The sequence below is a fragment of the Antechinus flavipes genome, chromosome 1 (genome assembly GCF_016432865.1).
Source record: "Antechinus flavipes isolate AdamAnt ecotype Samford, QLD, Australia chromosome 1, AdamAnt_v2, whole genome shotgun sequence".
Lineage (NCBI taxonomy): Eukaryota > Metazoa > Chordata > Mammalia > Dasyuromorphia > Dasyuridae > Antechinus > Antechinus flavipes.
In genome coordinates this window covers 708,212,762-708,225,729 of record NC_067398.1, presented here as the reverse complement: position 1 = coordinate 708,225,729, position 12,968 = coordinate 708,212,762, and the positions used below count along the sequence as shown (strand labels likewise).

At 46.5% G+C, this 12,968-nt stretch overlaps 1 protein-coding gene across 3 annotated transcripts in view; it reads right to left on the bottom strand.

The window, feature by feature from the left end:
* The window catches only part of USP30 (ubiquitin specific peptidase 30), a 29,926-nt gene extending 20,823 nt beyond the window's left edge, over positions 1-9,103 (bottom strand). Inside the window, exon 1 of one of the 3 annotated variants that reach the window (XM_051972988.1) lies at positions 8,904-9,103. Coding sequence is in view for 2 of the 3 variants with exons in the window: in XM_051972987.1 (XP_051828947.1) it covers positions 991-1,073 (83 nt within the window). In the remaining variant the exon portion in view is untranslated. Of the gene's footprint in view, positions 1-990; positions 1,820-8,903 lie in introns of those variants that run through there. The other 2 variants (XM_051972987.1, XM_051972986.1) reach the window with 2 other exon arrangements.
* Positions 9,104-12,968: the final 3,865 nt, after the last annotated feature.

Below are 12,968 nucleotides of genomic sequence, written 5' to 3'. Positions count from 1 at the left end.
GGGAAGCTGGGCAGAGACGCTTTTTGAGGGGTTAACTCTGACCCTGGCTGCCCCAGCAGAGGGGGAAGGGTAGAGGCCAAGGGCAGCCCCTTCCCCAGGCTGACCCTCCACGTACTGGGCCACCCTGAAGTCGGGAGGAGCTAGGGTTGAGTCCTGCACCTCTCACTATGGAAGGGGGAGCTCCCGGGGAAGGGGAATTGTCTACAACAGGTGTTTAATGTGTGCTGACAGCTCCCCCTCCCCCAGGCTGGGTCTAACTCGGGAACTGCGGCGAAGGGGCCCCAACCCCGGAGAGGGAAGACGCGAGTCCAGGACCTGCTCCGTGACCCAGGGCAGGTCCTGGCGCCTGTTTGCCTCAGTTTCCCCAACTCTGAAGCAGACGGGGTGGTGATGGAGTCGAGAGAGAGCAGGGATGTAAACGCTGGCACACAGCAGGTGCTGCATAAATGCTCGTGTTCCTGAGCCGGCACCCCTGCAGCACAGGAGGCACTTAATAAACGTTGGTTCTTTCTGTGAGTCTCGAGAGCTCTAGTCGGACCCCCACTCATTTGGGAGGAGGGGCAGTGACCCGTCCAAGGTCACACAGAGACTAAGTAGCAAAGCTGGAGTTCGAACCCGAGCCTTCTCCATCCAGCTCCCCGCGCAGCCAGCCGGGTAAGAGAGCCCCAACTTCAAACAAGAGAACTTGGGGGCAGGGGGCGGAGCCAGAGTTCCCAGCGCCCCCTGCGCCCGGCCCCACCTCCCCCAACGCGCGTTCCCGGCCCCGCCCTCAGGGTTTCGCGCTCCGAGCCCTCTGCCCCGCACACCTCCCCGTCCCCCCCCACTCCCGCCTCTGCCCCTCCCCCCACTGGCGACCCTGCGCTTGCGCGCTTCTGCCCCTCCCCCCGCTCCGTCCCCCAGCCGCTCCGCTTCCTGGCGCCCCCGCCCCTCTCTTCGCGGCTGCGCCCTCGCGCTCCCCTCAGGCCCGGCTCCCGAGCCAGCCACACTGACCTGAGTACAGCCCCGGCCCGCAGGAGGCGCCGGAGACTCCGGTCCAACGCCGCCGCCGCCGCCTCAGCGCCAGGGCTGAACATTGCCCCGGCTCGCTCTGAGGGGAGGCCGCCCGGCCCCGCCCAGCCGAACTCCTCGAGCTGCCCCCCTCCCACCCTGCCCCGCCCCCGCGGGGCTCGGCTCTTTTGGCTTAAGGGAGCGGGCACTCAGAGCCGGGGGAGGTGGAGGGGGACTCGGGAGAGAGACGGACCGGAAACAGGCTTCTGCCGGAGGATAAAAGTCGAAGGACAGCAACCACCACCTTCCGGCCTCCTTTAATCCCGCCTTCCCTAGCAACGAGCCCGCGCACGCGCCGTAGGCTCAAGAGCTCGTTGCTACGAAGAGGACGCGGGGTGGATGGGGGTCGGGGAGGGAGACAGCGGAGAACTTCTTCTGCGCAGACTCCGAGGCTGAGGGTTACGTCCCCCGTGGGAGGAGCCCCAGAATCTGGAACGTTGGAACTTTCGTGGGATACTTCCCCTGATAAAATCTAACTCTGGGGTCGCTTTTGGTGGAAGCCTGGAGACCAGGGACCGGTCCTTGGCCTTGCGCGTCTGGGCGCTTCCCCAGCGACTCTGGCCTGACCCCGCGTGCCGGGACGGAGGTCAATGCTAAGCGAGCGGCCTCCACGTTCGCCCGGGCCAAAGGGGGCACGTGCTCCGTAGTTTCTGCGCCCCGCGGCCGGCCACAAGAATACCAGCGGGCTTTTATTGATTTGGGGGGCGGGGGCGGGCGGTTCTTCCTGCGGACCGTCCCTGTTACAGGGATCCACGGGCGTATTAATCCGGAGCTCCAGCCTTTCCCTGTGCCACCCGGAGGGACGGGAATATCCCGTTCCCGGGGATTGTGGGCCAGGCAGTTGGCACAGTCGGCAGCCCCCCGATGGCCCCCGACCTCCTCATGGGATGGGTGCCCCCTGTGCCGGACACTGGGCCGCCGTGTAAGGGATAGCCCGGGAGAGGACAGAAGCTGCCTAAGGAGAGGAAAAGGGTGGGGGCTGACGCCACCAGGTTACTTGACTTAGAAGTGGGAAAAACCAAATGGAGAAGATACGGTTAAAAGGAGACATGTGGAAAGTTCCAGAAGTGGCAGCTGTTCCGTGGAACAAGGTGGAAACACTGGCCTGCCTCTCGGACTGGCTGAGGGGAGGCAATAAGTGGGACGGTGAAGGAGGAATGGGATCCCCGATCCTGGACTCCCTAGGAAAAGGTGGAGCCCGAGGTTGAGGTAACAGACGGCTTGTTCATGGCCAGTGTTGCAGGGAAAGGAAGGATGCAGACCATGAGGCCCAGTGCAGGAAACCCTGATGTTCCAGGAGCAGACGGCAGCGGAACCGCGGCACTGGCAAACCATTCAGACTGGCAGCTTGGGCATCCGGAAGTGGGAGAGTGGGGCCGGGGGATCACCTTATCTCCCCCTCCCCCTCCCCCCCAGCAGGCAGAACAAGTCATTAACATGACAACCGCTGGCTTTGGAGACTGTGGCTCAGTCCGTAACCAAGGGGAGCCATGGCTTCCAGGTGCCCTGGGTGATGAGAGCCATTGGAGAGACTTGGCCAAGAAGGGAGACTTGCTGGGTACTCCAGGAACTTGGAGAACCGTAGAGGAAGCACAGGCTGGGCTGCGGGAGCTAGGTACGCACCAGGTGTCTATGCTGCAGTTTTCATTGCGCCGGATGCCATAATGGCTCACCTCACCGTGGCATGAAGAGCTGGAGACCCAAGGGGCGTGCAAAGACTTCTCTCCCCTTCTCAGTCCCTAGTCAGGAGTGATGTGTATGAAGTCAGGGGATCACTAACCAACATGGGGAAGACAGAGATATAAAGCTTGTCACCAAATTTCCACAGGAGAACAAGAGCCCGGGGGCACTCCAGGATCCACTAAGATCACGCCAGCCATAGACAGATATGGGTACATTTTTGGCTGCAGGGATGTGATGGGATGAAATAGACGGCAAACCTAATGCTAAGCTCCTTGAAAAATGGGGAAAACGGGGCAGCAAGGTGGTGTGGTGGATAGAGCACCAGCCCTGAAGTCAGGAGGACCTGAGTTCAAATCTGGTCTCGGACACTTAACCTAGCTGTGACCCTGGGCAAGTCATTTAACCCCAACTGCCTCAGCAAAAAACAAAACAAAAAAATGTAAATATGGGGAAAACTACCCAAAGAGACAGACGAGAACTAATGGCACCCAGAGAAGGTAGAAGCATGGTGTTGATACCCTTGACCCCTCCCCACCTTAAGGGGACAGCCAAGGCCACTTCTCGGGTAGGGTGTTAAAGGGTGACCAGAGGCCCCATGTACTAATCACCATGTACTGGGGCCCCAAAAATAAAAAGACACCAGAGCAAAATGCTTGATGCTATGCAGGAACCCCAAAAGACATCTTGGGCAAGTAGATGGCCATAGAAAGGTATGGGGGTATCCTCCCAGGGATGATTGCTAGGGATCTAAAGGGTATAGCATGTACATAGAGTGTGACTTGTTACCACTACATGGACAATGCACTGTTAACTGAAAAAGAGTGTCATGGTAGAAAACGGCCCTGCCAGTCAGGACTGCCCAATGGTTTTTACCAAGGGTCAGTTGCAGTGTGGGTCCATGAACAAACAGGGCACAGGGGACAACAATGAGCCTTGCCTGGCCTCCGTGCCACAGGGAAAGTCACAGAAGAGGTAGGAAGGGGTACACCTGGTGTGCATAACAAAAGTCACAGCCCTTCCATCACCAGTTACATAATGGGGCCCCTCTCCTGACCAGCCAGGGTTACAGGTACTGCCAGGGAGTTTGGATCGGGTGACTGTTGCTGCCCAAAACACTGCTAGGTGTATAACACCTTTCTGTCAAGTACTCTGTAGGGTACCCCTGAGAAGTGGCCGCCCTCAGCAGCCTGGGGTGCCATGTGCAACAAGGCTGCTGTGGCAGGGAGCCCTTCCAATGCCCCCCCCCATAAAGGCAAACACAAACAACACATGCTCCCTTGGCTCCCTTTTCCATCAGTGGCTCTGGGATACATCCCTCTGGCCATCCCTACGAATGGAAAGAAAGTGTACTCTGATAGCATCGCATACACCCATCCCCTTCTAGGACACTGCCCAGAGGTACCACTGACTGCATCATCTCCTTGGCAGATGGCCACTTTCCCTTTCATGTTGGGAGAGGCCCTCAGCCTGTACCATCCCAGCACAAGCCTTGAATGGCTCACTCAACCACACACATGCAGGAAGCTTTCCTGCAGAATCCTGTGACCTGAGACATAATACTCACAGGTAACAGCTACTGTGTTTACATTCCCAATATTAGTCAACATTGCAAACAAAATGGCACTAGTATCATAGAACCTAACTAAACTCACACCGATATAATTGCTGATTAGCTCACGTCCTTGCCGGGGTCCTACAGTACTGTTTTACTACCTATCTTGTATCTAGCTGCTCTCCTCCTTTACTTTTGCTGGTTGTATTGCTTTTGAGGTTTATGCTTACAAATGGGACGACTCCTTCTGGTCACACCCAAAAAGGCCCTAAAACCCCAGGGTCCTTACGGAAGAATGTATGGGTAGCTTTCAGGGGTGGAATGTGGAGTTCCTATTGGTAAAAGCCAAGAGAGCACATGGTGATTAGTACAGGACTTTGTGTGTTTGGACATTTACCCAACTGCACTTCCCTCGTGCCCAGGTTCTAGGTTTTGGGCCCAGTACTAAGCTGGAAACCAAAACATTGACTAAATCCTTACTTTGTCTTCTATAATTACCATGGGATTTTGGGGGAGTCTTTGTGGGAATCCACTGTACCTCTGGTCACTGCCCCAGACTGCCCCAATTGTTAGTATACAAATGATTACTAAACTACTTGTAATCATCCTGGAGCTTCCAGTCTCTTTCTTCAGTATCACTGTGGAAAGAATTTGAATACCCCGTTCTGGGCAAAGGATTCTGTATGTGTCACCTTCACAACTGCCCAAAGAGATAGTTATCTCCATTTTGGAGTTGAGGAAACTGAGGTAGACCAAAGTGAAGTGACTTGCCTAGGGTCCTTCCAATTACTAAGCATCTGTGTTTGGATATTCGCATGCAGGTCCACTGAATCACCTAGTTTCTTCTAATAAAGTGATTTAGTGGTGTGGAAAGGTGATAAATAGATCAGGAAAGGCCTGTTATGGGAGGTGAGCCATGAAGGGAGCTAGGGATGCCGAGAGCTGGAGTTGAAGAGGGAAGCATTCTAGCCCTGGAGGACACATAAGTTGAGAAGAGTGTTGTATGCAGGGGAAGAGTGAGTAGACTAGTTTAAATGATGCTAGGAATTGAGTGGCTGGGAATAAGATGAAATAAAAATAAGCTGGGAATAAGTGGAGAGATATGAAAAGCATTACATTCCAAACATAGGACTTTGCATTTGATCTTAGAGAAAATAGGAAACCATTGAAACTTCCTGGGTGCAGGGGAGTGAGAAAATCACACCTGTGTTTTAGGAATATCAGTCTGGCCAGCTGGGAAAAGGATGGATTGGAAAAGGGAGGGACTTGTAGGAAGGGGACCATTAAGAAGGGTACAGAAATGGTCCAGGTGGGAGGTGATGAGCTCCAGCTAGGATATGACTGCTTGGTACTATTTTTCTACCTATCTTGTGTCTAGCTGCTAGGTGTATAATACCTTTCTGTCAAGTACTATGTAGGATACCCCTGGGAGGTAGCAAGAGATGGTGAAGAGTTAGCATTGACAAGAGTTGGCAACCTAATGGATATGGGAGAGTAGAAAGTTAAGGATGAGATCTAGGTTGTAAACCTGGGTAATTGGAAGAATAGGAATTCCTTCCAAGAAAATAAAGAAGTAAACAGTATGGATGGGGGTTATTCAGTCATATCTAACTCTACATGACCCCATTTGGAGTTTTCTTGGCAAAGATACTGGAGTGGTTTGCCATTTCCTTCTTCAGCTCATTTTATAGATGAGGAAACTGAGGCAAACTTAAATGACATGCCCAGAGTCACACAACTAGTAAGTGATTGAGACTGGGTTGAACTCAGGAAGATGAATTTTCCTGACTCCATTCCTGGCACTCTCTCCACAGGCTACCTAGCTGCCAGAAGGTGGGTTTAGCAGAAGAGGTGCTAAAGCTGCTGAGAGAGCTGAGTTAAAATAAGAAAGAAAAGATGAGCATGCCTAGGAACAGAGGCCTGGAAATGCACCCATCAGACTTCAAGCGGCCACATCTGGGATGTGGGTGATGACTGCAGATTTAGAGCAGAGAATGTTGGCATTGGGAGAGGCCTTAAAAATGTCAATACTGGAAGAGCCCTTCTAAAACATTAGACATAGGATGGATCATCAGCTGTCTCCTCTTATACTCCCTGTATTGAACAAAGACGTGCAATGGAATTCTGATGCTTCCTGGGTCCATTACAGATTTATATTGATAATTGCAACTGGTCTCTCACCGACAAAAGGCAATCATTTCACTTTTTTCTACTTCATCTCTTGTACAATGCTCCAAACCTTCTCTTCTTACCTCCAGATTGAGAAAATAGATGGGTACCCAGAGCTTCCTCTTCCTGAGTCTCAATATTCCCGATTCTTTCCTCCTCTAGTCATCAGTGAAGATGTGACTCTTTCCCTTGTCAAGTTCAGCTTCTTGTATTCAGAAGATCCCAGGTTACACCATCCAAATATGGCAGAGAGATTGAGAAGGATTAGGACTGGGGGATAGGGAAATCTGATGGAGCAATTCAAATATTAACTGAAGAAATTAGTTTCAATTGTAATGAAATGGAAACCAAGTTCAGAGACTTGAAGACTGCCATGAGGACAGAGGAAGTGAACATATAGCAAGTGAAGACACATTTTTCAAGGAATTTGAGAAAGGGATTTTTTTTTTTTAAGGGATAATGGAAATGAGAATGTTTGGATGTAGTGGGAAGAAATCAACTGATAGGGAAGGAGAAGGAACCAATTGATAGAGGAGTTTGAAGGTTCAAGAGAAGAATGATTAAGAATGATTGAAAATGTAATCTGTGCAGATGTGCAGTTAGATGGCGCAGTGGATAGAACACCAGCCCTGAATTCAGGAAGACCTGAGTTCAAATGTGATCTGAGATACTTAATACTCCTAGCTGTGTGTCCTTGGGCAAGGTCACTTAATCCCAATTGCCTCAGCAAAAAAAAAGAAAGAAAAGAAAGAGAGAGAGAGAGAAAGGGAAAGGAAAGGAAGGAAGAAAAGAAAAAAGAAAAGAAAAGAAAATGCAATTTGCTTGAGAAAACAAAGGATAAATAACAATAAGGAGTAGAATCTAGTACACACCAAGGGTTAGCCATGGCAAAGAGAAAGACAGGTGTGTCTGGATCAGAGTTTCTATTTTGACTTTATCAGAGACGGGGATAAATGAATGATGATGCCCAGGACTTTGAGATGAAGACAAAGGGAAAAGGTCACTTATATTGAAATGGTCTTAAATTATTTTTTAAACAAAAAGACAAAGTTCTTAAGCTGAAAGAAAGGAAGAAGATGAGGTATGGGGAGGACAGAGAAGTTTTGTAATAATTTCTGTGGAAAGTGAGACAGGTTATCAATTAGGAAGGAAGAAAAAGCCTCCATTACTGCAGTAATCTTGCCATCCATCTTGGACCCAGTTGGCTCTAGAGGAAAGAGGAAAGCTGGTGACTGCACAACTTTCCCCCACTTAAATCCAATTCACTTGCAAGTCATAGCATCACGTTCCTGATGTCCCAACAAGCAACAAAGGAACAAATGAATCAGTTAGCACAGTTGTAGGATTTCCAATAATTTCATTCAGCAACCCCTACACAGGAGCTAGAAATAGATGGTGGGAGAAATCCCACCAAGAGAAGAATGGAACAAAGAGAAGGGGACAAAGGAATCGAGTAGAGGACAATAGAAAGTTGAAATTGAGGGACAGCTGAGCAAATCATGCCACAGAAATGTAATAGAATATTATTACATCATGGAACAAAAACTTGAGGAATTCTTGGAAAGGCTCATGAATTGCTGGAGTAAGCATAACTAGGAAAACAGTTAATGCAATGAGAGCAATGAAATAAATGAATCAATCTGCTGAGTTTGCCCAAGTGTCAACATTCCCAATTATGATATTGCATGCATGTGACCTGAAGTTCTCAAAGACAAGGTTATACCTGAAAAATAACAGTTTTTCCAGGTCCTACAGGGCTGGGCAAGTTTGAGTACAAGCTTGGCAATGGACTTGTATATGTCCTGCCAGGGACTAGCTCAGAGAAGTTTATCATCTGAGATCTAAATTCTCTATTCTAGCGCTATCTTTGCCAAAAATTGGCTATAACTGCTCACCCAAATCCATAAAACATCAGCAGGCATGTCAGCTAGTACAAATAAAAAAAGAAAAAAATCTTCACATGACATTTTTTTTTTCCGTATCCTTGTCCCATTCTTTCCCACCAGACTGCTCAAGTTATTGTCTTCATTGCCTGGTGCCCACGACAAACCTGAGGTCTAGCCAGTCCAAGTACAGCTGCCACTGAATAATAGATGTTTTTATAAATAGGGATGTATTATTAATTTATAGTGGAAGTGGTGCATTGAGTGGCCATTCCTACACTGTACTGCCATACATCAGGCAGAAAGAGATCTCCTGGATAGCTGGAGACAACTGGGTCACAGGGTCAGAGTTTCAGAAGCATGGCTATTGATGTGCTAATGTAGTCTAAAGCACATGCTTCTATGTTCCTGGGAAGAGAGAAAACAAGATCAACAAACAGTCCAAAGTCTTTTTGTTCTCTTTTTGTTCTCTCCTTGGGTTTTAAGAAGGGAGTTAGAATTATGACCTCAAAATGGAACTGGGGAATTATTGAAATTTGTTGAGAAAGGGAGCAAGAGAGAATTCAGACCTTCAGAATTGTCCAAAGGATCCAATCTTGCTGGACCCTCTTCTGAGTGGGTATTGCCATGGCCAGGGAGCAGAGTTGGAGTCTTTGGAATGATCAGATTCACTTTTCTGCAAAGATCTGGCCAAGTCTCTCTGCTCAGAAGTCTTCAGTGGTCCCCTTTGATCCCCTGAGTAAATTCGAACCCCTTTTATTTGGCATCTTTACCTGTTAGGTACAGAGTATCATGTATTCAGAGGGGAAGGCTCTTAGAAATTCAATCTCTTTGTCTCTGTCTCTCATTCTTACCACTCTTCAAAGTCAAAGTTAAATGTTGTCTTCTCCAGGAAATCTTCCCTGATGCCCTCAGTTAAAACCTTTTCCCCGCTCCAACCTTACATAGCCTTTTGAATTCTGCAGCCCTAATCCACTTGTCCTATGAAACTATCTTATATCTATTATTATTATTATTATGCCATAAGCCTTAAAGGCAGGAATTTAATGTTTTAATTAAATTTTGAACCACCACCGTTGCCTAGCCCAGGAACCATAATCATGGCTGCTCTATGTAGCACTTTAGAGCTTTTGAAGCATTTTCCCACACATTATCCCATTTGATCCTTACAACACTCCTGTGAGATAAATACTCCCCAGGAGGTGAGCTCGGTGATAATCTGACAGTATCTGGAAAACTCCCTATCCAAGTGGTTGAACCTCTGTCTCCTCTCAGGCTCCTTATTTGGAGGCTCTGCTCCATGGCTTTGAGAGTCCTGCCAGCTCTAGATAATGATCTTTAAGAGATCCTAGGGTCTAACCCCTATATTACACAGATGAAGAAAGTGAGACCCAGAGGAGGTGATGTCATTCACATATGGTCACACAGGTAAGTAAGTGACAAAACTAGTATCCACAACTCCATATTCAACTCTTATTCTGCTGGACCATGTCCTCTCCTCAGGGGCAATTTTTATTTCTTGAGAATAAGGGTTTCCTCTGAGAGCAGCTCCAAAGGGCTAAGTAGTTTTGTCCAGGCAGGTGTGTCTGAAAGTTTCCACTTTGCCTCTTCTATCACCTAAGGATGAAATTAAAAGCTTGGCCCAGGCCCATGGGTGGAAATAGAATGAGTCACTGAAAAAGTAGTGACCCCAAGGGTCTGGGCCTGAAACAGGACTTGGGCAGAGTCCATCTCTCCACACAGCTTCCAAAATTAATTTACAAATCTGACCATGTCACCAGCTTCTCTTCCCTCTATATTCAATAGTGACTTATTATTGTTTCTGGAGTTGAATATGAAGTCCTCTTTTTGGCATGTAAGACCTTTACAATCGGGTACCAGCTGTCCTCGCTAGCCTTAATAATTTTACACACACACACACACACACACACACACACACACACACACACACACTCTGACCTTATTCCTTCTACATGATGTCTCATTATCAATCAACCTTAGTTCTCCCACCTCAGCAGTAGCCTCTGTCCTTCCAATTGAAGGATGGAGCCAGGAGCTCTAAAATCTCCATTTCAAAATAAGGGCCAGCTCAGCTATCCCACCTGACTACACTATTTGGAGACTTCTCCATTAAGCCCTTGACTCAGTTTCCTACCCTTCCTCATTTCCCTTTTCAACTCTCTTTTGTGAGCTCTTAGATTATAAGGTCCTTGGGGATAGAGGCTACCTTTCTTTTTTTTTAATATTTGGATATTTAGGGGTTTATCTCAGTGCCTGGCATAGAGCAGCTTACTAAATATTTAGTGGCTATTTTTGACTTTACATGACTATCCCCCATGTCTGAAATTTGCTTCCTTCTCAACTCCATTTCTTAGAATCCTTTAGCTTCCTTCAAGTTTGTATTTAATTGTTACCTTCTATAAGATGCTTTTTCAGGTCACCAAGGTACCAGGACCCCTTCCCCCCTTATCACAGTATCTCTTTTGTATTCATTCCCCCCCCCACTTAATAGTTTTTTAAAAAATTTTTCTAATTACTTGTACTTACATGTAATGTAATTACATTTACTTTTGTAAGATTTTGATTTCCATTTTCCCTCTCTTCCCAAGATGGCAAGCAATCTTATAAGATTATATTATATATTAAACATATTTGTATGTTAGTCATGTTGTGAAAGCAGAAGCAAAGCAAAAGGGGAAAAAAACATGAAAGAAAAAACTCCCCAAAGTGACAATAATATGCTTTGATCCACATTCAGATCATGCTTTCTTTGGATAAGGATAGAATTTTTCATCACGAGTTTTTTAGATTGTCTTTAATCACTGTATTGCTAAGAAGAGTAAAAGTCTCTCAAAGTTGATCATCACATATGTATTGATTTTCTATATACTTATACATGTGCATGTTATCTCTCTCATAAAATATGAGCTCTTTGAGGGTAGGGCTTATTTAACTTAGTTTTTGTGTTCCAAATCCCTACCAAAATCTCTAATCCTTGTTCATATGAACTGCAAAAAAACAAAAAACAAAAAAAAAAAAAACAAGCAAACAATTTTGCCTATCTTATATTTATGCATTTTGGGTTTTTAGCCTCAGTTCAGAATTTTACACTCATTTATAACTTTGGGTCCTTCATTAAGCTCCTTTTGAATCTGTTGTTTTTCATGATACATTAAGCAGAATTGATAAGCATGATTCTAGTCATTCAAAATGATTCAACTAGCCTTTATTAAGTGCCTACTATGCTAGATACTAAACATAAAAGACATAAATGAAACAGATTCAGGCTTCAGGAAACTCACATTCTATTGAGGGGGACCCCACAGATCAAGAAGTGAATACAAGAAAATTTGAAGAAAAAAGCACTCTGATAACAGGAAAGAACAGAAAAGGCTTCATGAAGAAGATGGCGCCTGAGCTAAGTCTTGAAGGAAGTATGAGAAATTCTGGTGGAAAAAGCACAGGATTTAGGTGCTAGATGATCCAAGAATGCCAGTTCTACTCCTTGCTATATAACCTGTGCAACTTTGGGGATGTTTACTTCAAATCTTTCAGCCTCAGTTTCCTGTAACATACAGTTGGGTTGGACCAAATGGTCAGTCTTCCTTCCGGGTCTAAATCTATGATCAGAATTCTAAGAAATGAGAAATAGAATGTGTAATTCAGGGTGTGGCTAGCCAGTCATCCAATTTAGCATTGGAAGGGACTTGAGAAGTCATCAACAATCCCAGCATTTTACAGATGAAGAAACTGAAGTTAAGTGGTTTCCCCAAGAATAGGATGGAGGGAGGGATTTGAACTTAGTCCTTCATTATCCTGAGTTCATTGCTCTATTCATCCTACCATTGCTGCCTTTCCACAAAGAGAAATAATATGCTATAAACCTCCAGGAAGTGGAGCTAAGAAAAGTAGATTGAAATCTATCCATCAACCAGTATACTTTGAATCCATGGGAATGTATCCAGCTTTAAATTTACTTAGATTTTCTATCCACTGTAGAAAGATGTGGACAATAGCTCATAGTTCTAAATGATATTCCTAAAGAGCATCATGAAAGACTTTGTCAAATGCCTTTGAAAAATACCTCGAAGGTACCTTAAGACCATGTCTCAGTTCTACCCATTTGATTACTCCTCTTAGCCAAGGAAGTGAGGTTAATTTGGCATGGTTTGTCCTGAGTCAATCTGTACAGGCTCCTACAGATACTGCTCTCTTTTTCTCATTTTAATATTCTGTTTAATATTCCTTTCATAATGTTGCCAGGCTTAGATGTCAAACTTACGAGCCAGTCACTTCCAGAAGCCACCTTTCCTCTCCCCCATTTTTCTGAAAATGGAGACAACATTGGTCCATCTTCAGTCTTCTAGGGACTAGAAACTACTGTTTCTTTTCACCACTACCACCACCACCACCATCACCATCATCACCATCATCACAATCAACATATACAATTACTGGATACCTGCTATGTGTGGGGTACTGTCCTAGGTGCTAGGGAAAAAAAGTCTGATCTTAGACCATCAGGTGTGGGAATTGGAACAGGGGCTTTCTCTTTGGGAATTTCACCTATTTGGGGGATGGCTATGTGGGAAAGGAATGATGGGTGGTGTTTGATAGGATTTGTAAAGAGGTTC